The sequence below is a fragment of the Bos taurus genome, chromosome 11 (assembly GCF_002263795.3).
Source record: "Bos taurus isolate L1 Dominette 01449 registration number 42190680 breed Hereford chromosome 11, ARS-UCD2.0, whole genome shotgun sequence".
In the NCBI taxonomy this organism is placed as follows: Eukaryota; Metazoa; Chordata; class Mammalia; order Artiodactyla; family Bovidae; genus Bos; species Bos taurus.
The window spans coordinates 67,510,968-67,538,607 of NC_037338.1; the positions used below are offsets into that span (position 1 = coordinate 67,510,968).

At 43.6% G+C, this 27,640-nt stretch overlaps 1 protein-coding gene across 2 annotated transcripts in view; it reads left to right on the top strand.

Annotated features, from left to right (window-relative positions):
- The window catches only part of ANTXR1 (ANTXR cell adhesion molecule 1), a 258,211-nt gene that overhangs the window by 151,133 nt on the left and 79,438 nt on the right, over positions 1-27,640 (top strand). For both annotated transcript variants that reach the window (NM_001206228.1, XM_059891504.1), the window contains 2 exons: positions 1,846-1,941; positions 22,163-22,204. In NM_001206228.1, the coding sequence (NP_001193157.1) occupies positions 1,846-1,941; positions 22,163-22,204 (138 nt within the window). The remainder of the gene's footprint in view (positions 1-1,845; positions 1,942-22,162; positions 22,205-27,640) is intronic.

Genomic DNA, 27,640 nt, shown 5'->3' on the forward strand with positions numbered 1-27,640 from the left:
GTTGTGGTCCAGGAGCATCCTCTGGCCACTGTGCCCTCTCCCCACCCACTGCCCAGCCCTGCACCTGCCCTTGTGAGGTGCAGCTCCCTCAGGGACAATAGGGCATTCCCAAGCCTTGGCTTGGTGGGAGTCAAATGTTTAGTTCCCTGGCTTTTGGGTCAAAGACGTTCCACAGAGTAAGAGACGCCTTTGAACAGCTTCCAGTAGTCCCTGATGAGCACTCAGAGTAAGAGTGAGTCACACCCCAGCTCTGTCATTAACCTACTGTGTAACCTCCAACAGGCCACCCAGCCTCCCGGCTCTGGAAATGGGTGGGAGGGAGCAGCTTTGAGAACCTGGTCACACTGTGAACAGCTTCCCGTGAAGTTGTGTGCCCTAAAGTTCATGAGTGTCATTTTGGGAGGGTGACACCTTCCATCCAGCTGAGCCCGTCTGTGTACCCCACAGGTCCACCAACCCAGGGTGAGAGCCCCAGGGTCATGTGAGCGCTCACACCAAAGCAAGGTTCCCCAAGTGCAGATTTTTTTTTTTTCCAAGTGCAGATTTTTAAAATACAACTTCAGGAGTTTATTTTCTTATTATGCAATGTTAAAGAGGGAAAAAAAGATAGATTTTTTTTAAATTACCATTAACCCACTACCCGCAAAACCACCATTAATATTTTAGTAAATATCCCTCAGTCTCTCTCACTCTTGACACATATACATAAGTCCACTCTTTATATCAGGGCTGTTTTCTTGGGTCATTTAGATATTTGCAAACATAATGTCTACAGAGTAACTGACTGCATGGTGGTTCTATGATGTATTATTAGTCATCCTTTGTTAAACATTTAGGTTGCTTTCCTTTATCATCATCATCATTATCTGTGCAAACATACCTGATTTTCCCAGGGAGGTGCTAAAAGTAGAAGTGCCAGCTGTATTCAGAAGGGGTACCCATGACAGTTAATAACTGTGTCAACTTGCCTCTAACCCTTAGCTCCAAACATTGTGCCCCCTTGCATTCCCAGTAGCTGGGAAGGAAGGGAGATGGAGGGCACTTAAATCTGCCTCTTTGAACCAGCAGCCTCAGAATAGTGACACCCAGTCAATGAGATCTCTGCTGCTAAAAGTTAACCATCTCAGGCCACGGCAACTGTCATTTTGGGGACCAGCCTAGGCATGTTTGGAAGTGGGCATAATTTGTCTTGGCTACTTGTCTCACTGGATCTGACAGCAGCATTGACTCAGCCACCACACCCCTCTCCTCCCAGGGTTAGCAGCAGCTGCTTTACCCTCCATACCCTGGAATCCCTTTGCCCTTTATCACATCCTATCTGTGGGCTCTAGTCTTTGCTCATGAATCTGTTACATGCACATATGAGAAACGAGTTCAGGGGAGCAGACTGAGTCCTAAGAACTGTCCTGAGTCCAGCCCAGGTGGTGACAGGAGCAGCAGATCCAGGGAGCAGGAAACTGTCACCGTGCAGAGGGTGATGGTCCGCAGGCAGGCACGGTGTGGCGGGCCTTCTCAGCGCCCAGATGCATAAGCGGCCATCTGCTCTGTCTCTTGCAGGATTGGTCCTTCGGGATGTTGTTCAAAGAGAAGAACAGGGCCTCGCTGAAAAGAGGAATCCATTTCTCATGAGAATTGGCTACATAGAGTGTGTTGCCCAAAATGCTGGACAGAGTCTCAGCCATTTGCTTAGCGAGCCGTGCTCTTCTCCAGGCCTTAAATCTGCATACTGAGGATGGGAGTGTGGGGTGGGGGGACCACAGGTGTTGCCTTGCCCCACCCAAGCTCCGTGCTGGTTGCACACACAGCCAGTCCCACTGCTGACCACCCTCTCTCTCGGCCCCACAGTCCGATGGCTCCATCCTGGCGATCGCCCTGCTGATCCTGTTCCTACTCCTGGCCCTGGCGCTCCTCTGGTGGTTCTGGCCCCTCTGCTGCACTGTGGTAAGTGACACAGCCCCCTCCCCCGACCCTGGGCCTCTGGCCACTCAAAGCGAAGAGTGACACAAAGTTAACAGCACCACGAGCAAGGAAAGGGTGATGGGAAAATGTGTGAATAGTTCAGTATAAATCTAGCATTTTTTTGTACAATTAATACAAAATTGGCAAACTCTAACACAGTCAATAAAACTGAGTCATTAGGAGTTCAAATGGGTTAGGGAGTGAGTTTGCCTGTGGACATGCCATTTGGGTAGAACAGCCGGAGAGCTTGCTCTGGGTCCAGTGCCTAGGAAGGATTAGTAGAATACTGTAAATGATGATATGTAACCAATGCACATGCATGTGTGTGTGTTTGGTACATGTGCATGTGTGCACACACGTACGCACACATATTTGTGGAGTTGCACCAACCGATACTCTTCCAAAGCCAACTTGGTCTTAGCAACTTGTCAGCTCATCCGAGAAAGTGACTTGCTGCTGCTGCCAAGTCTCGTCAGTCGAGTCCTACTCTGTGCAATCCCATAGATGGAAGCCCACCAGGCTCCCCCGTCCCTGGGATTCTCCAGGCAAGAACACTGGAGTGGGTTGCCATTTCCTTCTCCAACGCATGAAAGTGAAAACTAAAGTGAAATCGCTCAGTCGTGTCCGACTCTTAGCGACCCCACGGACTGCAGCCTACCAGGCTTCTCCATCCATGGGATTTCCCAAGCAAGAGTACTTGAGTGGGGTGCCATTGCCTTCTCCGGAAAGTGACTTAGGCCTCTATTTTTAACAATACAGAGTGGCACCTACCTTTTATAGCATGCACCTGGGCTTCCCAGGTGGCGCTAGTGGTATAGAACCCAACTGTCAATGCAGGAGACATAAGAGACATGGGTTCGATCCCTGAGTCAGGAAGATCCCCTAGAGGAGGGCATGGTAATCCACTCTAGTATTCTTGCCTAGGAAATTCTATGGACAGAGGAGCCTGGCGGGCTACAGTCCATGGGGTCACAAAAGAGTCGGACAGGATTTACCGACTAAACAACAGCAACAGTCAGTTTCCATTCCCTGGCCCAGAGACCCAAACAAAAGGAAAAGCCCAAACAACGTAATATTCAAATGAAGAAAAACATTAGGTCTCACAGGTCTAGTTCTAGCACACGCCCTGCCTTCTTGCCAGTCAGAGCATGCACTGTAAAGCCAGGTAGGTTTGAATCAGCGCTGCTCTGCTGCTGCAGCATCTTTCATTCCCTGGATTTCAGTCCTTCTATGGCCAGCCCCGGAGGGGAAAACAGATGATGAGACTCTCCAAGCCAGTTTGTCTTCACGTTATCTCTGGAATGCCAGCATTTAAGCATACAGCACAAAGCTCCTAAAATCTATGTGTGGAAATACCCTGGTACCAGTTCCAGTGGTTAACACTGTACTTCTACTGCAGGGGGCACAGGTTCAATCCCTGGCCAAGGAACTAAGGTTCCACATGCTGCTCAGTACAGCAAAAAAAAAAAAAAAAAAGGGGGTGTTTTTTTGTTTGTTTGTTTTGTTTTTTTTATTTCTGTGTGAAGAACAGAAACCAAAGACTCATAGAGTACTAGACTTGACCTGAAGGAGGAAATATCTTCAAAGGACATCTAAAGGAGATGGGAAATGAATGAAACAAGAAATTCAGCCAGGATATGGATCCATGTGGCAAGGATTTCTGGAAAGTAAAGCCTTTGCACCAACAGAAGCCTCTGGTGTAGACGGGAAAAGATGACTTTTAGCAGACAAGAATGTGTAGTGGAGAGGGACTCCAGACAGGTGCAAATCTTGGATCAATTAGTGTAATCCAGGCTGGAGTGATTTCACCAAGATTTTAAACTGTCTCGGCCACGGCGGCCTCAAAAGTTAAACGTTTAAATACTTAAGGCTGCACAACCATTTTATTTTGAAGATTAAAAAAAAAAAAAAAAAGAGCCAGCCAGAGTGCTCTGTATGGTGATTCAGAAATATACACATTTCCAAGTCTGGAATTCTGGAGGGGCTCTTAAAGAAGGGGTGGCTGGTGGTGGTATTGGTGGCAGCCCAGAGTGAACACCAGGGCTTCTGTTATAGTAGGCATCACCTTTGTTCACTGAGTCCCCTTAATTGTTAAAAACTGTTACCTCTGAGTGAGGGCAGCTAGAAACAATAAAACAGCCAAGCAGTACTCTATGACTTACTTGCTGTGTGATCTTGAGCAAGTTACTTAACCACTCTGTCCCCCAGTTTCCTCAGTTGTATACTGAGGACAATGAGAGCTCTGACCTCATAGGTAGATAGTGAAAATTAAAGGATCATAAATATGTATATCTATATATGTATAGATATATATGTATATGTGTATATATACTGCTTGAAGCAGTTCCTTGTATTATTTTTAATAACAATAATTAATATTATTATTTTAAAATAGTTACTATAATAAGAATACATAGCTGTACCATATGGCATTCAATTTATATTGGTGAGAAATGTCTCTTTTTTCCAGTTTTATTGAAAAATAATTGACATATAATATTTTATAAGTTTATAGTGTACAACTTAATGATTTGATACATGATTGCACAAAGTTTACCACAACAAACATCCATTACCCCACATAGTCACACACTTTTTCCTTCGTGATAAGAACTTTTAAGAACTACTGTCTTGGTAGTGGTGGTGGTGTTTAGCCACTAAGTCATGTCCAACTCTTTAGTGACCCCAGGGACTATAGCCCACCAGGCCTCTCTGTCCATAGGATTTCCCAGGCAAGGATACTGGAGTGGGTTGCCATGTCCTTCATCCAGGGGATCTTCCCAACCCAGGGATCAATCCCATGTTCTCCTGCACTGGCGTATGAATTCTTTACCACTGAGCCACCAGGGAAGCCCAAGGACTGCTTTCTTAGCAACTGTTAAATGGACAGTACAGTAGTCTAAACTGTAGACATTGTGTCTTACATTACAGCTCCAGAGCTTATTTATCTTAGAACTAGCTGCAAATTTGCACATTCACTCAGTTCCTGTACCCTCAAACCTGTACCCGAACCCCTGCCTCTGGCAACCACAAATATGATCTGCTTTTGTGAATTTGGTTCTTCTAAATTCCACATGTGAGATCATACAGTATTTGTCTTGCTCTGCCCGACTTACTTCACTTAGCGTAATGTCCTCAAAGTCCATCCATGTTGTCGCAAATGGAAGGATTTCCTTCTCTTTTATGGCTGGATAGTATTTTGCTGTATGTGCATATCACATCTTCTTCATCCATTCATCCTTCATAGGTTGTTTCCACCTCTTGGCTATTATAAGTAAGGTTGTAATGAACAGGAGGCTGCTGGTACTTCTTTGGGATAGTAATTTTGTTTCCTAAAAGTGGAATTGCTGGGTCACGGTAGTTCTATTTCTAATTTTTTGAGGAACCTCCGTACTCTTTTCCACTGTGGCTATACCAGTTTATGTTCCCATGAATGGTGTATAAGGAGTTCCACCAACACTTGTTATTGTCTTTTTGATGATAACCATCCTAACAGGCATGAGATGATATCTTATTGTGGTTTTATTTTCCAGGAAAATGTCTCTTAATTAACGCCTTTCATTACTGGGAGCAGGATTACATAAGGCCAGGTTGTTTTGCAATACTCAAAATATTTTTCAACGATTCTATCTGGTTAAGCCTATGTTGCTTTGGAAGACAGCCAAAAGTCTTAATGCGGTCTGATTTTGTAAGTCCTGAAGGATTTCTTTGCAAGGGGAAGATCTTAGAGATTGATTTCCCTGTTTATGAGGTCTATAGAAACTGCCCTCACAGCTATTTCTGAAAGCTGGCTGGGGCTGACACTTGGTGTACCCCCAAAATTGCTTCTTGATCACTGGCTTCCTTCATGAATGGTGATGTTCTGAGGGGGATAGGATAAAGTCATGTGTTTTCTGAAGGGAGTACACAGGAAGGAGGGCAAACATCATCTCCTGCCTCCCTAAGAGGCAGAATGCAGGAAGTTTCTCTCCCTTGTTTGACAGCATCCCTCTCCAAGTCTGGGACTGACAGAGGGCATCCTTGTAACTGATGGTCCTGAAACCTTCCTCTGTCCTTCTCTCTACCCTGCCTCGAGTGTGAGGAATGCCTCAGTGACCTGGTACCAAGCCACATCTCAATGATGGAAAATAACCAGAGAGCAGAAAGGGTCTGTAACGTGAGGAGCCCATGAGGATTCTCTGCTGTGTCCTTCCTCTGTCTTCTACACAATTCTCTCCAGGAATGATATTTAAAGTATTTAACAACCCGCAAGGCCCCCCATCGCAACTGAGCCAAACATTAACCCTTTAGTGGCTGGATATGAACTGGGAATGGAGATGGTCCACAAAGTACTGGAGGGTGGCAGAGGTAGGGGGGCAGGCAATTAGATCACTCTTTACTCATCATAATGAACATTTTAAAAGTAATGACCAGGATGACCAGAGCAAGCGTATTGGTTACTACAAGCTGGCCCTCTGCAGAACTCAGCATCCTCTTGCTTCTTGCTGGCCCCATCTGGAAGCAGAAGTCTGAAGGGTGAGAGTGACTGGTGCTACTCATTGCATTTTGCCTTTCTGAAAGGACCTTACTCCCATCTGGCTCTTATCTTCTGCCTAGATGAAACCTGGGTTAACTTCTTGCCCAAATAGCAGAGAATAGTCTATCAGTGGTGACCAATGGAGAGAGAATTTTTCCAGACCCTGAATCAAAACCTTTTAGTGTTTCCCAGCAAGGACCTCAATATCCCCAGGTAAACCTTTGATTTCTAAGATTCCTACCTTTATTCACTGGCACGAAAAACTTTCCCATTGAAAGGGAGAGAGTCACTGGACTATGTAGCCTGGGTTTATTTGCCATTGCAGAAAGGGAATTCAGAAGCCAATATTTTACCCCAAAATAGATAAGTAAATAGAGACTTGCCTCAGTTCCACAAGGGACATTGCCAGAACCCTTAAAGTCATGCAATGGCCATTCTATCTGCTTATTAGTTGGTCCAATATTATTGAACTTTCTCAATTGAACTTTAAAAAAAGGAAGACCAAGAAATCTAAATAAGAAGATGATCATGAGAAAAGGGTTGAAATATATTGTAAGAGTGAAAAAGTCAACAATAAATCAGTGGTATTAGCAATAAATATCATCTAATATAGATGAAGAAAGTATAGGTAACCCTGGGTGTCTACCATCGTCCCAGCCAAGAGGCAGCACCCTAACAAGAGCCTGCAGTCCAGCTAGGGTGGTAGCTTCATGTACACAGGGAAAGGCCATCACCTCCGGCCTAAATTTCAGCAGGTCACCAGACACTGATAGATCCCTGATTAGTAGTGGGGACTTGACTCCTCCAAATCAAAAATCTGGGGATAGAATAAAATCTTGCATGGTCTCTTAACCTACTGATCCCATGTTGCCACTCTCAGGAACACCCTTGATTCCGTAACTCCTTCTCCACCTGCCCTGGCCCCTTCCTGCACCTGAACAGAGCAATTCTAAGTCTTCTCTCCTGCTCCCAAGATGCTGATCCCTTCAGAAAATAATCGCCCGAGCACACTGATGAAGCCCGAGCACACTGATGAAGCCAGAGCACATTTACCAGTCCTTTGAATTGCTTAGCACACTCTGACCTCATTCGTATGGAGCCCCAATTTCACTCTCACAGTGTCTCTCCCAGACTGTTCTCCTTCTCCTGGAGATGTCTATGCTACTTCGGGCCCTTTCACTCTCAGCAGACAACCTGCTCTTCTGTCTCAGTGAGAAGATGGAAACCATCCTGTGAGAAACCTTCCACTTCAAACAGACTTGTGTGCATCCTTCTCCAACATCCCTCCCTTCCCCAGATGCAGACTGGCCCCTCTCCCTCTCCTTCCACTCATGTCTTTCATCCTGTTCTCTCCCACCCACCTCTGCCTATGGTATCTTCATCCTTTCCACCATCTTCCTCCCCGCTGCCTGCTGGCCTCCTTCAACCTTAACAAATGTGTCATAGCTTATTCCTCCTTCACGTTGCCCTATTCCTTCTCCCTCTCTTTCATCTGAAAACTTCTCTGCAGGGCAGACTGTTCTTCCATTCACTCTTCAGCCTGCTGCATCCTGGGCTCCATCACCATTGTTTCTCTAGTCCATCCCTTGCAAGCCTGAACTCCCAGCCAGGAGTGCTCATTTCTCTTCCTACTCTAGTTCTTCCAGCAGTGGGCACTCTCTCCTTTCAACTCTCTCCCCTGCCGGCTGCTGCTGACTCTTCTGTCTCCTTCTGCTGCTGCTCACCTCTTGTTCTTTGAGATTGTCTTCAGCCTTCTCTACACATTGTCTCTGGCAATATCACCAATGCTCATGACTTCGGCTACAACGGATATGTTAGTGGCTCCTCAGTGTGGCCACCCATCTCTGGCCTTGGCTTCAAAAGATCAGGTCTATAGTATCAGGACCAAGTGGATTTCTCAAACATGGGTATCTCTACCCACCCTCACAACATGTCCCAATTAAACTTGTTGACGCCAGAACTGGTCTCCGTCAATGGATATGTCATCATCCTCGGAGCTGCCCAAACTAGAGATAGCAGAGTGATTGCCAATGTCTTCTCTCTCTCTTCTTGTCTTCTCTCACTTCGGAACTGTGTATAGAGCATCCTCTTCTCTCACACCCCGTCTCATCTGGCACTTCTGTCCACATCCTCTACCCTAGCCCAAGTATATTACCTAGAACTCAGGAGTTGCTAACAAATAGTTTGGAATGAATGAACGAGTGAATAGATGGATGTCATTGCCCTAGTCTAAGGTTCTGCATCGCCCACCTGAACTATTGCAGTAACTTTCTAACTGCTCTTTTAGTCTACCGTCACTAGGTTTTTTCCTTTAAAAAAAAAAATCAAGGAAACAGTTCATGATCCCACTCCCTTCCCTGCCCCCAATCCTCATGACTGTTCAAGTTCTCTAAAATAGACTTCAAATTCCTTGACTTGGCATGTGTAGACCCTTCCCAGTCTGGCCACAACCCCCTTCTCCAGCCTCACCTCCTACCCTTCTCCCTGTGTGTGCATGGACCCCCTAAACACCCCATGAGGGCTTCTTCATGGCACCAACCATGCTGTTGTTACTGATTGTTTACTTGTCAATCTTCCCCTGTGGACATAAGCTGTTGGCAGCCAGGAGTGTAGTTCCGCAGACATTAACCGTGCCCAGTTCAAGACTGTTACTTATAAATCTCAAAGTTCTTTGAGTAGCCAAATGGAAGGAGAGCGGTCTCCAGGCTCGCTCTGTTCTTTGGGGCTCCTTGAACATACCATGTAGTTATTATTGATCTCTTTCTGTTGCTTCCATCTGCTGAAATATTCTCATAGTCTTTATCTATTCTGTCTACAATTCCTCTTTGAAGTCCTGCTCATGATTACTCCATCTAACTAGTTTTCCTTTCTCCCACCTGGGAGAATTAGCTTCAACTTTCCTTGGTTTTCATAGCACTTTTTTCACACATCTGTTAAAGCAGGGGTCCCTAACCCTCAGACCAGCACTGGTCAATGGCCTATTAGAAGCAGGGCTGCACAGCAGGAGGTGAGCAGCAGGCAGGCCAGTGAGGAAAGCTTCGTCTATATTTTCAGCCGCTCCCTGTTGCTCACATTACCACCTGAGCTCAGCCTCCTGTCAGATCAGTGGCCGCACTGGATTCCCATAGGAGCATGAACCCTCAATATGATGAGCTTGAATCATCACAAAACCATCCCTCCGACTTCACCATCCTTGGAAAAATTGTCTTTCATGAAACCTGTCCCTGGTGCCAAAAAGATTGGGTACCACTGGACTAGAGAACTGTTTCATTCTAACACAGCGATTCATTCATATATATGTTCCTGTCACTATACAATGAACCCCTCCAGGGGAGGGAGAAACTAGTCACAGAAAATCATCCTACAAAGGAGTACAGTGCCTGGCATGTAATTCATTATGTTTTCCAAAGTAAACTAAAAAGCTAAATCATCTTGGGGATATGCAAGGAGCTCACAAACAGTGGAACTGTAGGACATGGTAGTCTCATGAGTGTTTGCATCATTATTATTAGGTTTCATAAATTACATGTCTGTTAACACATGGTTTTATATGTATCAAACATTGCGTAACAAAGCACATTTATATCTGCTTCTTAAATATAATCATAGAAATGTGCCCATTTTATTGGAAGGTAAATGGGATCAGGAGCCCTGAGACAAAAGATCCTGCTGTATTTTGCCAGATGAGAAAGTTCTAGAGCTTGGTTGCCTAACAACGGGAATATACTTAACACTACTGAACTGTACACTTTAAAATGGTCAAGAGTAGGTTGTGCATTTTTTTTCCACAACTAGAAAGAAAGTAAGAGATCCTGCTGTGCTGGGCTCAGTCGCTCAGTTGTGTCCAACTCCTTGCAACCCCATGAACTGTAGCCCACCAGGCTCCTCTGTCCATGGAACTCTCCAGACAAGAATACCAGAGTGGGTTGCCATTTCCTACTTCAAAGAGATCCTGCTAGAGAGTCGCAATTCTTCTGCAACCCAGCTAATTAAACCACACTATTTAGGTGAAATCAAATTGCTATATTTCTATTCAAATAATAGCAAATATTTTTATTCAGTTTGTTGGGAAAGGATTATGTGCTTGTATTGAGAATTTCTCTCCATATAAACAAAAGTCAGTTCCCTTTTGCTTTGCTTTGTTTTTAACGGCCTTGTAGGTATTTTATGAACAGTTTTTAAAGAATTATGTAAAGGATCATGTTTAATTCCCTTATTGAATTTCCAGGGTAGCTCAACAAATAAGCCCCTTTGTCATCACCAGTGACAAATTCCAAGGGATGAAAACTAATCAGGAAATTGATATGCCTTAAATTGAAATAAAAATAAAGCCTTCAAATATTGCCCTCCACACCTTTAAGCATAATATTTAATTTTAAGGGCCAGACAACCAAACCTCACATCACCAAAGGGATTTACTGAAGTTTATTTAATAGAAACCTAACAAGTACAAGCAGCTCCTTAGCCAGGCATTTTAGGCCTAGATTCATCGTGCTTTCTGGACCCCTTTCCAGCCTCCACCCACTCCCATCTGAACACGCCTTGCTCTGAAGCTTGCAAGATTACACAGAGCTCTGCCTTGGCCTGCCCTGCACCGCAAGCCCCAGACGCCCAGTCTGTTGTCATCTCCACCTTGCCTTCATGGCTTCCCTCATCCCTGCAGGGCTGGTCTTGACACTTGCTTGGGAACCCACCCACCACCATCCTTATGCCCCCGAGTGAGCTGGGAAGAAACGAGCCGTCATTAAAGAAAACAGGATTCCAATATGAGATCATCGTCCATCAGTTAAAGGAAAATCTTTTAAATTCATTTCCTCATGTGAAAAATTAGAAAATTGGAACCTTATTGGCTCTAAGGTTGCTTCCTTTTATTCTCACCTAGTATAAGTGAATCTACTCCTCCCCTTCAACATGTCCTGGCCTGTGATCCTCAAATCTGGTTATACATCAAAATATGATGCAAGTAGTCAGTGGCAACATTTCTAAACAACGTCCACCTAAGCTTCTTTTGATCCTGGAGCCCCTTCCCCTTGGCCTAGTCCTATCCCCACCCATTAACATACCAGCACCTGGCACACTATTCGTTCCCAAACACCCATAGACATACTGATGTCTGGAAGGGCACTACCATTCTGCCAAAGACTGTTTGGGAAACATAATCCCAGAGAATGCTGAATGTCATATTCCTGGGTTCCTAAGAACGGCCCCATTCCTTCCCTTCTCGAAGGGTACGTCAACACCAACAAGCTCAAACATGCTGTGAACATCACCCCCCATCCTTGCTCAGTGTGTGTCCTGATGAGATCCACAGCCACTCCCCGTGGCTGGAATCACCTTGCTCATAACCAAGGCAGACAAGATGCTCCTCCAAGCTTCAGGGAATCTGAATTCATGGATTTTTTTAAAACTGTCTCAGTTTTGCAGTGCCTGGCACATTGTCTACTGGAGACTATGCATAGCCATTTTTTTGAATTACCATGTAAATCATTTGGGCCTTATCAACTGATGTTAAAATTCTTGCCACCATTTTCTCTTGAGTTATGATGAGTTTTGCCTTTGAAATAATTCCAGTCTTAAGGGAGATATGATGAAAGGCCAAGAATTATTTGGAATTTGAGTTCCAAATGCAAAAGACAAAAAAAGTTGAGCTCATTTCTTTGAAAATGTCTTGTACTACATTCTAGATCAACACCCTTGGCAGTAGCCTTTACTAAACTTTTACAGTGTAAATTTATTGAATTCAAGCAGTACTTGGCCAGCTTTAATCAGCTGTGAGGTTTCTATTACATTTATACTGTTTGTATAGTAAGATTCATTTATCTGTCATCAGCTAATATCTCATACTTGCTGGACATTCTCCACATTGCATTGCCTAGTTTCCCTTGGTTTCTTGATTTTAATTAGAAAGATATTTATTATAAGGTTAAGGAATCAGAATTGAAGTCTAGATTGTAAAAGTAAAAGAGCAAGCATCTCCTTCCATCCATGAGACTAAAGCCTTTTGTTATATGGCTTTTCAGATCTCATTGGCATTTCTTCTATACACAGCTCTCTTCTGATGGCTTCTCCTCACACAGAACCTATGAGGTCAGTGAAACTGAAAGTCGCTCAGTTGTGTCCGACTCTTTGCGACCTATGGACTATACAGTCCATGGCATTCCCCAGGCCAGAATACTGCAGTGGGAAAGCCTTTTCCTTCTCCAGGGGATCTTCCCAACCCAAGGATCGAACCCAGGTCTCCCACATTGCAGGTGGATACTTTACCAGCTGAGCCACAAGGGAAGCCCAAGAATACTGGAGTGGGTAGCCTCTCCCTTCTCTAGCAGATCTTCCCAACCCAGGAATCGAACCAGGGCCTCATGCATTGTAGGCGAATTCTATACTAACTGAGCTGTAGGGCCAGGGAGGTAGCAAAAGAGTTGGAATTAAGGTATCAGTCCAGAAGTCCCATAATATGCCATGTTTTGAATCAAAAGCTCCAAATGACTTTAAGCATCTAAATACATTTATTTGAGTTAACCCTTCTGAGGTGGTGCTAGTGATAAAGAACCTACCTGCCAATGCAGGAGATGTAAGAGAAACGGATTCGATCCCTGGTTTGGGAAGATCCCCTGGAGAAGGAAATGGCAACCCACTCCAGTATTCTAGCCTGGAGAATCCCATGGATAGAGGAGCCTGGCAGGCTACAGTCCATAGGGTTGAACAGAGTCAGACATGACTGAAGCAACTTAGCATGCCTTCTGAGCATGCAGGAGGTAATCATTTGCAAAAAAATCGATTACTCCCAGCTGGTGATACACTAGACCTCACAGAAAAATAAAAACAAAAAATTCCTGGAAAAAATGTATAAAAGTTTGTTTTAAGTGCATAACCAGGATCACAAGAAAACAGACATTTCCAGGGACAAAACAAAGAAAGTTCTGGAAATTAGGTGCTTAGCTGACCCTAAAGCAGTGGTGATTTTCTAATCTCAATAACCTAGACATTTGGTTTCATAACTTTACATAAGTCCATAAAAGTTTGACAGTAGGACTGAATCTTCTGCCTACAGTTGAGACTTTGAGTAAAAGGATGGGCTATGAGTTTAATGTGTGTATGTGTGTGTCCCTAAAAATTCAGAACAACAACCTCTCAGTTTTAGAGTTCAAATATATATTACTTTGGGTTCTATAAATTACAAACTAAGAGAAAGGGATTCACAGTTTAGAAGTACTTAGGAATCTGCAAAATGAAACTTGAATCCCCTCTGGCAGGCTGATCCCTTAGCTGAGTCTTCATAAGACTCCCATAGGTAAATGCAAACTGCACATGAGTTCACAATTGAAAATTACCCAAAACTCAAGAAATATTATTACTCAGATTCCTTGGTGTTTTACTATGCATAGAAAGCACAAAAGACCAAAAACCAGTTGAGAAAGTCAGGCCCTGTCATTTGTCCTTCCTGTCCTCTTTACAAAATTAACAATGGTTAAGTAGCAGATACATCAAAAGTTCTCTAAGTACCATTATTTCTCCCATAACTTGAAGGGTGTTTCTAAAAATGTCACTTCAAAAATACAACAGCCATTTATGATACAGAAAAAAAAACTCATAGAGGGAATGTATCTCAACATAATAAACATACAGCAAACATTATTTTCAGTGGTGAAAAACTGAAGCATTTCCTGTAAGATCAGGAAGAAGACAAGGGTGCCCATTCTCACTACTATTATTCAACATAGTTTTGAAAGTCCTAGTCACAGCAATCAAAGAAGAAAAAGAAATAAAAGGAATCCAGATTGGAAAAGAAGAAGCAAAACCCACTGTTTGCAGATGACATGATATTATACATAGAAAACCCTAAAGATGCCACCAGAAAATTTCTCAGGCTAATCAATGAATATAGTAAAGTCACAGGATATAAAATTTGTGCACAGAAATCCCTTGCATTCCTATACACTAACAATGAAAACTCAGAAAGAGAAATTAAGGAAACAATCCCATTCACCATTTCAACAAAAAGAATAAAATACCTAGGGATAAATCTACCTAAAGAGACAAAAGACCTGTATGCAGAAAACTGTAAGCCACTGATGAAAGAAATCAAAAGCAATACAAACAGATGGAGAGATATACCATGTTCTTGGATTGGAAGAATCAATATTGTGAAAATGACTATACTTCCCAAAGCAATCTACAGATTCAGTGCAATCCCTATCAAACTACCAATGGCATTTTTCATAGAACTAAAACAAAAAAAAATCACAGTTTATATGGAAACAGAAAAGACCCTAAACAGCCAATGCAATCTTGAGAAAGAAAAATGGAGCTGGAGAAATCAACCTTCCTGATTTCAGACTATATTACAAAGCTACAGTCGCCAAGAGAGTATGGTGTTGGCACAAAAAACAAAAATATAGACCAATGGAACAAGACAGAAAGCTCAGAGATAAACCCCTGCACCTATGGGCACCTTATCTCTGACAAAGGAGGCAAAAATATATAATGGAGAAAAGACTGCCTCTTCAGTTAGTGGTGCTGGAAAAACTGGACAGCCACCTGTAAAAGAATGAAACAAGAATACTTCCTAACACCATACACGAAAATAAATTCAAAATGAATTAAAGACTTAAATGTAACACCAGAAACTATAAACCTCTTAGAGGAAAACATAGGCAGTACACTCTTTAACATAAATCACAGCTAGATCCTCTTTGACCCTACTCCTAGAGTAATGGAAATAAAAACAAAAATAAATAAATAAATGAGACCTAATTAAACTTAAAACCTTTTGCACAGCAAATGAAGAAATAAACAAGGGTTAAAAGACAACCCTCAGAATGGGAGAAAATAATTACAAATCAAACTGACAAAGGATTAATCTCCAAAATAAATAAGCAGCTCATACAGCTCAATATCTGAAAAACAGCCCAGTCAAAAAATGGGCAGAAGACCTAAACATTTCTCCAGAGAAGACATACAGATGGACAATAAACACATGAAAAGATGCTCAACATCACTAGTTATTAGAGAAATGCAAAACAAAACTACAACGTGGTATCACCTCACACCAGTCAGAATGGTCATCACCCAAAAATCTCCGAACAATAAATGGTAGTGAGGATATAGAGAAAGGGAACTCTCTTGCACTGTTGGTGGGAATATAAAAACTGATACAGCCACTATGGAGAACAGTATGGAGATTCTTTAGAAAACTAGGAATAAAAAACTACCATACGACCCAGCAATCCCACTACAGGGCATAGACCCTGAGAAAACCATAATTGAAAAAGACACATGTATTCGTTACAGCACTATTTACAGTAGCTAGGACATGGAAGCAACATAGATATTCATTGACAGATGAATGGAGAAGGAAGCTGTGGAACATATATACCATGGACTATTATTCAACTATAAAAAAGAATGGATTTGAGTCAGTTCTGGTGAGTTCTAGAGCCTGTTATACAGAATGAAGTAAGTCAGGAAGAGAAAAACAAATATCATGTATTAACACATATATATGGAATCTAAGAAAATGGTATCAGTGAATCTATTTGCAGAGAAGGAATGGATATGCAGATATAGAGAACAGACTTACGGACACAGTGGGGATGACAGAGTGGAACAAATGGAGAAAGCAGCATGGACACATATGCACCATCATCTGTAAAATAGATGACTGGTGAGAAGTTGTCATATAACACAGGGAGACCACCCTGGCACTCTGTGATGACCTAGAGGGTTGGGGGGAGGGAAGGAGGTGATATATGTATATTACAGCTGATTTGCAATGTTATATGGCAGAAACCATCACAATATTGTAAAGCTATTTGCCTCCAATTAAAAAATAAATTTAAAAATAAAAGCAAAATAAATAAATTAAAATGTCAATTCTTTATGGAATTTTAGCCCCATGAAAGTAACAGCCTAGTGAGGGAAATAGGTTCAGAACAGAATACCCAAAGCCTTCTAAAGTAACACATTTTTTAACATTAATAATACACTAAAATTTTCTAGCATTTTAAATGCTTTAAATTCCTAATTAAAGTAATGTGTGTATTTTAGTCATTCCCTCAGTCATGTCCAACTCTTTACAACCCCATGGACTGTAGCCCACCAGGCTCCTCTGTCCGTGGGATTCTCCAGGCAAGAATACTGGAGTGGGTTGCCATTCCCTTCTCCAGGGAATATTCCCAACCCAGGGATTGAACCCAGGTCTCCTGCATTGCAGGCAGATTGTTTACTGTCTGAGCCACCAGGAAAGCCCAATTAAAATAATGCTACAGTATAAATAGCTCTATGTCTCAATTTTTAAAATATAAACACATGAAGTTTCATGATGGGTTTGAGTATGATGTAGCCCCATGCCTTTGAGTTAACAGGACGGAAGGAAGGACATTCTTAGGATGAAGTATCACAACAACAGAGGTGGATGGCTGTGACTCATTGTCTTGTTATTCCTTCTGCACTGGCTTAAAATAGAAACCCAGCTTTTGATGTCTTGCCAGGGTCCTCTTTTCTTAACAACAAAAAAAAGCTATTTGTGTGATTCCAAATAAGAAAAAAATGCCACAAATTTGTTTTTCTGCTGCTCTCAGCATTATAGCCTTTTCTTCATCCATGGCACATGCTTCTAATCTCCTGTAAAGCAAATGATGGGCCCCATGAGTTCCGTTCTCCTTTCTTTGTGTTCTTCAGTGTGGTCTCTGATGAAGCCCTCGGGGGTCCCTCTGTTTCCTTTGCTCTCTGGGTGTCTTCTGTCTCTCACGTCTTCACGAGTTCTACCAAAGCTTAAGATTTTCCTCCTTCCCTGAATACCTGGCTTCTTTAACCAGGACACACATTTGTGTTAAGGATGCTATAGTAAATGCTTTAGTGAAGAAAAGTACACGTGCTCACAAGTGTGGTATGTAATTGCATTGCACAGGGGAAAACATAAGTGAGAAAGCAGATGAGGTGTGTGTGCGAGAGAGAGAGTCTTGTGTATTTCTTCCAGGTCACTACTGACAACTGGACGGCATCTTCACAGTCACCTGATAGCAGTTGGTACACCCAATATAATTGGCTCACACTTTTAAATGGTTAACGTTATGTGAATTTTACCATAACCAAAAAAATCTAAAATATATACAGGCGTACTTCAGAGACAGTTCTGTTCCAGACATCACAGACCAGAGTTCTCCCCAGTCCTGCCATGACATGCTTACAAATATGTCTGTTGAGGGATTTTCCTCTTAAACATTTCGTTAAGGATTTCTTCACCCTTATCCATCTTCTCTTTGTCCCTCCTAGTGAGAAAGGAGCTGACAAGCCCACCAAAAACCAAGAGGAAGCTCCAGAACCTTCTAAGAAGGGAAGTGGCCCAAATCAAGCCTAAGTTTGGTAGTGCTCAGCAGCTTCTTGTGTGCATTCTTGTAAGAAATAAAGATCCTCCAGTCATACTAGTTAGAAGCCCAGAAATTATGCAATTAACTTTCGATTACATTTAAAAGTATGACAGAAAACACTGGGTTGTGTGAGACCCCATAGCGGAGACCTGCAGATATGCAGACAAAGCAGGGAACGCAGCAAGCATTTAGGCAGAAGATGCTCCCAGTGAGAAGCAGCCAGGTGCGTGGAATGGGCAGGAAGGTGACAGGAGGCTGAAGTGCAGAAGTGAAGGGGAGGGAGGTAGAGAGGAGTGAGGTAGGGAAGTGGGGGGCCCTGTCTTACAGGTCTTGTGGGGGCCAGGGCAGTCTGCATTTTATCCTGTGAGCCTGGGCCACTCTGTGTAGCAAGGCCGCAGTGGGCTGTAGGCTGGAGAGCAAAGCAGGCTGTTGCCCAGTTGCTCCTCCAGGCCACCTGGGCTAGGGCCCTTGGGCGGGTGAGGTGGGGAGGGCTGATGTGGCTGTATACTCAGAGCACTCCATTGGGTGGCCCAGGCGCTGGTCTTGGTATGAGGGTTTGGCTCGCTCACAGGCAGCCCAGCCAGCTTCGAGGCTTGGAGTAATCATATGACTTCAACTCAGCCTGCCTGGATCGCACTTTGAGATGCTCTCTTGCCATCACTTCAGGGTGGGGTCGGGGGGGAGTGGTGTTTAGGGGGCGGCAGGCGGTGCTGGAGGCAATAGGAAGTCTTCTTCATTCCCACTGAATGCCGCCAGACACCCAACCCAGGAAGCCAGATGGAAGTGCTTAAATCCTGTCTACCTGAACATGGTGGCATTTTTTCAGAGGCTCAGGTGGCCAGTTTACAAGTATGTCAGAGTGGAATCTAGATTATAGATTAGTCTGCTTCTGATTAACACTTAATAAATCTTGCACTTTGTCTTTTGGGTTCCCCTTGGGACATTGTTGGCTGTAAAATTCAATAAATATCCAATAAGACACTGTGAACATAAGCTCACATAAGATGGGTTGGTCTGAGTGGTGGGCCACTTGGCTGATATCTGCACTTCCTAGCTGATGTCATGTTCTTAAAAATACATGGTAAAACACACTGCTGCTGACCCCTGTGAAGACCCTGGCCACTGTCAGGCCCCCCTGGCCACTGTCTGAACACCAGCCTCCTATCTCACTCATTTTATGAAGCTCTGGCTTGTAGGCTGCACCATCTGGAAATCACCATACATAGTCATTCAGTATATGCGGGGCGGAGGGGAGGGGAGAGTGGGCAGTGTTAAGTGAAACCTTCATTAAAGATGTGATAAAAGCAAGAGACAGTGACTATAAGAAAAGGAAAGGGGACTAATAATAGTATGCACCATCTATTGAGCACCCACCCTGTTTCAGAGCAAACATTATTGCTCACCGTGACTCAGTTCCTGCAAGGTTAGTGTTATTGCTCCCATTTCACAGAAGTGGACAGTGGAGCTCAAAGAGGTTCGGAGACTTGTCTGATCTTCACAGTCAGAAAGAGGCAGGTCTGGGGTTCACAAGTGACAACTACTCTGTACTTCCATGCAGCAAGGGACGAGGCTGATTGCATTTTGAAGACAAAAGCCCAGCTGCTCTGCACCAAACCTCTGTTCACCTCGAGTACTCAGCAAGCACATAGCTCACAGCACGCTGGTCGACATCTGTCTGTGTTCCCAAGTCACCTGCTCTCCTCTCACTCCCTTCCCTAAGACTGCCCTGAGAGAAGAGATGTATGCCAGATTGCTGTCCCTGGCTCCTCACTCCTCCTTCCATTTCCTATTTGAAAATCACCACTGCCTCTGGGACGATGGGAAGTCTGCATTGGGCAGTAATGACCCTCCTCAGCAGAGAAGGCAATGGCACCCCACTCCAGTACTCTTGCCTGGAAAATCCCATGGACAGAGGGGCCTGGTAGGCTGCAGTCCATGGGGTCGCGAAGAGTCGGAGACAACTGAGTGACTTCACTTTCACTTTTCACTTGCATGCATTGGAGAAGGAAATGGCAACCCACTCCAGTGTTCTTGCCTGGAGAATCCCAGGGACGTGGGAGCCTGGTGGGCCGCCATCTATGGGGTCGCACAGAGTCGGACACGACTGAAGCAACTTAGCAGCAGCAGCAGCAGACCCTCCTCAGAGATTTTTTTTAAAGGAGTTTGGAGCCAGCGTTGAGTGGGTGAGAAAAATCATGGCTTTGTACTTTACAAACACCTTCAGCAGGTTTCTCACAATGGCCAGGAAATGGAAGCAAATGCAACAATAGTTTGAAATGATCACCTCTGCCTCTTGATTAACTGAATACCATCCTTTTGGGTGACTGAGGGCTCAGTCCCCTGGCTGGTGTTAGTAGAACCTCAAGTGAGTAGCCTATCTCAGCAACAGAGATGACATTACAGATAGTGGTAGCATGGGTGACAGCAGTGGGGATCAGAACCCAGAAGAGGCCCCAGAATAATCATCAAATGAAAGGTGGGATGTGCTTAGTTGGAGGGATGGGGAGGAAGCGCTGCCTAGTAGGCAGCCTGCTCTGTAGCCGGTAGAGCTCTCCAATCAGATTAAGAAACTGGTCCCATGGACAGCACCTGAGCACCCATCCACGAAGTGGTTCAGGCCAGCGATGATGCTAACACATGAAAAGATACATAATGACTTTTGTATTTTCCAGAATTCTCAGGAAAAGGACTGCATGTTGGGGTCCCAACATTCTGATAATAAAGTTTGGAGTGTGAGAGGAGGGAGGCTTCAAGGGATGTGGTAGTTGTTCAGTCGCTAAGTTGTGTCCCACTCTTTGCCACCCTATGGACTACAAGATGCCAGACTTCCCTGTCCTTTGCTATCTCCTGGAGTTTGCTCACATTCTTGTCCATTGAGTCGGTGATGCTATCTAAACATCTCATCCTCTGCTGCCTGCTTCCTCATTTAACTTCAGTCTTTCCCATCATCAGGGTCTTTTCCAATGAGTTGCCTCTTCCCATCAGGTGGCCAAAGTATTAGAGCTTCAGCTTCAGTCTTCCCAATGAATAATCAAGGTTGATTTCCTTTAGGATTGACTGGTTTGATCTCCTTGCTGTCCAAGGGACTCTCAAGAGTCTTCTCCAGTGCCACAGTTTGAAAGCATCAATTCTTCAGTGTTCAGCCTTCTTTATGGTCCAACTCTCACATCCGTACGTGACTACCGGAAAAACCATAACTTTGACTATATGGACCTTTGTCAGCAAGTAATGTCTCTGCTTTTTAACACACTGTCTAGGTTTGTCATAGCTTTTCTTCCAAGGAGCAAACATTTTTTAATTTCGTGGCTGCAGTCACCACTGCAGTGATTTTGGAGCCCAAGAAAATAAAATCTGCCATTGTTTCCACCTTTTCCCATCTATTTGCCGTGAATTGATGGAACCAGATGCCATGATCTTAGTTTTTTGAATGTTGAGTTTTAAGCCAGCTTTTTCACGAGGTAGAGTCAGAGTGAATAAATGGCCAAACTGCCTTGTAAAAATTTTTAAACAGATTTAACTTAAAGGTGGCAAGAGCTTTCCTTTTATGAATGGATGTACAAGTTGGAGATAAAAATGAAGACAGGTGGCTTACTGCCACCCCTCTGTCCTCCTTGCTTGTCCTTCTCCCATGTGTTCCATCCTCTCGTTGGTTAGAAGTGGCTCCCAATTGCTTGCCTTCCCAAAGTGACCACACATCTCTCTTTAACCCGGAGGATGCGGTGTTTGCGGAGTCCAGTCTTAGAATATTGATATGTAAATCTTTGTACTTCTTCAGTTTCAAGGCCCTGAAAGGAATCCCTGGTTAGCCCTTCTTTGCTGCCTTCTGTTGGGAATCAGTCTGCCTGCTTGTCACACCCTCCCTCCAAGAGTACCACCTGGGGCCAGCAACAGTGAATGGGATTGCCAACAGTCTGAGTGTGGCCCATACCTGACTGACCTCTGCAGCACTATCTTAACTTCTGTTGTGTACCATTCTTGTTAGATGTGCAGCGGTTCGGGTGGACTGGTGAATGAGTTGATGCAGGAATGACTAGATGAATAAATGAGTGAATACATTTGCAGGACATTACCTGGGGTAACAGATGAAACTGTTGGCTGTGGAATATATTTTTCCCTATATAAAACTATAAGAGGCCAAGTTGAGTGTGGAGCCCTCAGATGGATCATGCTGTAATTACTGAGTTATTCTGCCCAGAAAGACACCTGCCTTGCTTGAACCCATTACGGTGGTAATTATAGCCATACCACCCAGGTACCTTTGGAAAGCAGGTGGCTGGAGATTTCTACTCATTTGTTCTTTTTTTTTTTTCCTTTTCAGATTATCAAGGAGGTCCCTCCACCCCCTGCTGAGGAAAGTGAGGTGAGTGACCAGGTGGGCTGGGTGGCATGGTGGGACACAGAGCTGACTGGGCTGGCCCCAGGCTCAGGCCCCCACAGAGCAGAACTACATCAGGCCTAGACTCCCACTGCATATGAAGCAGCAAAGAGGGAGGTCTTTGGCTCTTTCTTAACCAAGGATAAACAGGAACTGATCTGAACTGACAGCTGGAGGCACAATGGTTTTTGGAAGGTTTTCTCCCTGGAAGAAAAAATTGAGATGTGAACATAAATGGTTTTCTCAGTACAATTATTTGGAGCCCTGAGGTACTGATTTTTCTCCAAAGCAGATACTTGCTGGATCTCTTCTCCCTGAAGAGACAATCCTTTTTGTGGGTGGATCGGAGTGAATTTGCCACATTCTCCAAACAATCAGTGATTCTAGGAACAGACTGATGCTGAAGTATTACATTTTCCTTTAATTTAAAACAATGTTACCTAAAGACTTGCCAGGCAATAAAGAAAATATACTGGAGCCCCCTCCAGTATGCTAGTATTCTGGCCTTGTATAGGATATTAGATCCTCATCATTGGAAAGGAGAAAAATGTCTTAGATTCCATCGTAAATTGCCCAATAAGCAGATCTGGTCATGTGTGGCCTAGAGGCGTTAAAGGCTAATGGTGAGAAGGAGCATCCCTGGGGAGCAGTGCCTGCCCAGAGCTTTTCCTAGTCCTCTGATTACTCCTGGGATAGCTGGCTTCCCTCAATGTGGCATTCACCAATGTAGAAGCCAGAGTACAGGTCTGCAAGCTGAGTGGGATCCAGAGATATCAGTGAGGTTTCCAGTTCATTTTCCTTAATCCCTAAGGTAGGTTGCATGCAAAGTGAGCACCACCCCCTCACCATTCCTCTTCCCAGTGCCTTTGTCAAATTTCCTTCATACAGAAAAAAAGATAATGATTAAAATTCCATGTGGCTCTTATATCCTGAACTATAAGCTTGTAAGCTAAGGGATTTAATAACTGCAATCAATTAAAGCGCATCTTGTTGGAATGCTAACTTTCTGCCCAGAAATCAGTGGAGGAAATTACATTGCTGTGCACAGCTAAGGGAAGGAAAAAAACTCTCCTGACATCCACAAAAGCCTCTTCTTAATCCTTCAAGAGAAAGCACCGTGGCTAGCTCCCCCAGTTCCAATTTGGCTGTGGTTCTATTGTGTGCAGCTGTGTCTTATACTCTCTGAGAAAAATAGGGCAAGAAACTCTCGATGAGGTTGCTCTGTTTGCCCTGAGGTGAAGAATGTTCCCTTCACTCATCGTGTTCAATCAGCGGAGTTATTACCCTTTCTTCTGCTGCTGGCTCTGCATTTGCTTTTGGAAGGTGATGTGGCAGCCACCATAGCCAAAATACACCAGGGGTCTTAGGTCCAAGACTGTGGGGTATGGTTGACCCCAGGCCCCAGCATCTAGCATAGGACTCCACGCACAAAACAAAAGCAATAAGTATTTGTAAAGTAAAGTCCTACAATTTTGGAGGTAAAAAATAAAGCCCAAGTCAGTAAATCACCAAGAAAGAATAGCTAAAAGCAAAAGAAGACAAGTAGTTGGATTTTTCCAGTTTCATCCAATATTCTTATGGGAGTCATACTTTCACCTCTAGAAGGCAGACCTGAGACACAATTGACAACCTGGGGACCCTTGAGACCGAGCAGGCTGTGTTAGACCTATAGGAGCTTCCAGGACAGGCTAAAGGGGGCGCTGATTCTCTGGGCATGCGTGCTTGTCCTGATTGCTCCTTGGCCCTGTGAGCTCAGCAGCCCTCATCTCCTTCCTAATGTGTTTTGGCAGAAAAAAAGAAAATAATCATAAAAAAGAAACCCCAAAGTATTTTACACGAAGCCCTGAATCACAGTCTGAACCTAGACAACCTTCTCCACTCTGGCTCCCTGTGTTCAAATCCCACCAGCCCTTCAAAGACAGCTCCTGTGCTCTAATTTCCTTTCACCACAGCTAATTTCTCCTTTCTCTGTATTCCCAGGGTATTTTATTGACATTTTCCTTCTGCATCAAAGTTTAAGATTATTAGCTATACTTGAAGGTCAGGATCTATATCTAATGGATCTTTGACTTATCCCCAAAGGATTTACAATATCTAACATTTAATTAATAGCCAAATGAGGTTAAATGCTTTCTGCCATATATATGAATAAGTATCAATTATCCAAACTTTCATCAGCTCTATAAGCATCATATCCTAAAGGTAATAAATATGCTGAGAAAATGAACACAACTTTATAATGAATTCTCAGTTATCCTCTTTATTCTTGTTGTTTAGTCACTAAATCATGGCCGACTCTCTGTGACCCCATGGACTGCAGCACTCCAGGCTTCCCTATCCTTCACTATCTCCTGGAGTTGGCTCAAACTCATGTCCATTGAGTCGATGATGCTATCCCAACATATCATCCTGTCGCCCCCTTCCCCTTTTCCTTCAATCTTTCCCAGCATCAAGGTCTTTTCCAACGAGTCAGTGCTTCACATCAGATGGCTAAAGTATTGGAGCTTCGGCTTCAGCGTCTGTCCTCCCAATGAATATTCAAGGTTTATTTCCTTTAGAATTGACTGGTTTGATCTCCTTGCTGTCCAGAGGACTCTCAAGAGTCTTCTCCAGCACCACAACTCAAAAGCATCAATTCTTTGGCACTCAGCCTTCTTTATGGTCCAACTGTCACATCTGTACATGACTACTGGAAAGACTATAGCTTTGACTATATGGACCTTTGTTGGCAAAGTGATGTCTTTGTTTCTTAATATGCTGTCTAGGTTTGTCATAGCTTATTCAACAAACCTCTGTCCATAGTTCTTCAGGCACTCTGTCTACCAGATCTAATCCCTTGAATCTATTAATCACTTCTACTGTATAATCATAAGGGATTTCACTTAGGTCATACCTGAATAGCCTAGTGGTTTTCCTTACTGTCTTCAATTTAAGCCTGAATTTTTCAATAAAGAGCTCATGACCTGAGCTGCAGTCAGCTCCAGGTCTTGTTTTGCTGGCTGTATAGAGCTACTGCTTCTTCAGCTGCCAAGAATATAATCAGTCTGATTTCAGTATAGACCATTTGATGATGTCCATGTGTAGAGTCATCACTTGTGTTGTTGGAAAAGGGTGTTTGCTATGACCAGTGTGTTCTCTTGACAGAACTCTGTTAGCCTTCGCCCTGCTTCATTTTGTACTCTGAGGCCAGACTTGCCTGTTACTTCATATCTCTTGATTTCCTGTTTTTGCATTCCAGTCGCCTATGATGAAAAGGACGTCTTTTTTTTGATGTTAGTTCTAGAAGGTCTTGAGGTCTTCATAGAACCAGCCAACTTCAGCTTCTTCTACATCAGTGGTTGGGGCGTAGACTTGGATTACTGTGATGTTGAATGGTTTGCCTTGGAAAAGAACCAAGATCATTCTGTCATTTTTGAGACTGCACCAAGTACTGTGTTTTGCACTCATTTGTTAACTATGAGGGCTTCTCCATTTCTTCTAAGGGATTCTTGCCCACAGCAGCAGATATTGTGGTCATGTGAATTAAATTCAGCCATGCCCACCCATTTTAGTTCACTGATTCCTAAAATGTTGATGTTCACTCTTGCCATCTCCTGCTTGACCACGTCCGGTTTACCTTGATTTGTGTACCTAATATTCCAGGTTCCTATGCATTATTGTTCTATACAGCATCATACTTTACTCTCACCGGACACACCCATAGCTGAGCACTGTTTTGGCTTTGGCCCAGCCACTTCATTCTTTCTGGAGCTATAGATTCTGAGCAACTGACAGTGTATCTCTGTGTATAAAGACAAGACAAAGAAAAACTACTTGAAATTTCAAGCTCTCCACAAAAACAAGAAAGCTAAATTTTAGCAACTAAGAAGAGTATTTCCTGGGTTTAGGGTCTTCCCTAATTGGCAGTAGGCTGAGGACTTCTCACTATCTCCAGTTATTCCAAATAATTGGCAGTTTATGGAAGAATCAATAATGGAGTACTTGACCTGCTAATTTAGTTCTAAAGGTCATCACCCTCCATGCATTCTCTGACTGTTTGAGAGGGAAAGGGACATGTGTTGAGTTAACTGACACTGTGTGAGCACCCAATTAATAGTAAGCACCTGGCTTTAAATGATGGATTTATTTCCAGGTTTATCATCATGCTCACTGATGCTAATGATTTCTCTGTGGCCAGAATTTCTTAGATGGGAAAACTGGGCTACAGAAAAATTAAACATGTGTCTTGTTGTTTTGAACTCCCTAACAGCAGCAGACCTGGTCCCTCTCACAGCTGTGTCTACACAAACAGCCAGACTAGCATCCTACTGTGGAGGGGTGAAGAGCCAAGTTTCTGCCAGGCATCTTTTTTTTCCAGTGGACATATGACACATCCGATACACACATGCACAAATACACCCTTATGTACACATGTCTGCTCCAATCAGAAGTCCTAGAACAGACCCAAATTCAGTCTTCTATATTCAGTAGTTTAAAAAAATAAACACACAATTGCTTTAAAAAGTGCACACAGAATTCTTTATTGAAAAACACAGGACAGCCATTGCGTTAATCATTGCTGCTGCTGCTAAGTCACTTCAGTCGTGTCCGACTCTGTGTGACCCCATAGACGGCAGCCCACCAGGCTCCCCCGTCCCTGGGATTCTCCAGGCAAGAACACTGGAGTGGGTTGCCATTTCCTTCTCCAATGCATGAAAGTGAAAAGTGAAAGTGAAGTCGCTCAGTCGTGTCTGACTTTTAGCGACCCCATGGACTGCAGCCCACCAGGCTCCTCCATCCATGGGATTTTCCAGGCAAGAGTGCTGGAGTGGGGTGCCGGATGGTACCAAAACATATCAGTTAAGTCAACTGAGATTTTTTTTTTTTTGCACTTACACAGAAGGGTTGATGAATTTTTTTGACTCACCAGTTCATTTTGAGGAATTCGTCTCCAAGACAGACGCTGAAGCTGACCTCTCTGGCTTATCCCCAGAGACTTCCGAGGACACAGTACAGCCAGAGCTACTTAAGGTCGGCCCTCCAGAGCCTCTCAGACCTGGGAGTTTTTTTCAGTCCTTTATTTCATATCATCATCCTCACAAAACTTACTCTTCTATAAATGTAAACAATCTCATTGACAGTTGCATTCTATTTTTCTCAAAATAGAACATGTTGCAGTGGAGGCACAACTACAATTGTCTGAGTGAGTGAAGGAAGGAATGGACAAATATAGGGCCCTTGTTGGGGGTATGTAGGGTTTAGCATAAGGTTTTAAGATGTGCAACAGTTCAAGGAACTTTTTAATGAATTCAGAGGCTGGTTTAAAACTATTTCCTTGGGCTCCATTCTATTTCAGTTATGTTTTCCCTTCTATAGATGGGTCCTACTGTTACCCGTAGTGAATTGGAGATTGAGAGCCTATTTGGATCAAAATGGCCATTT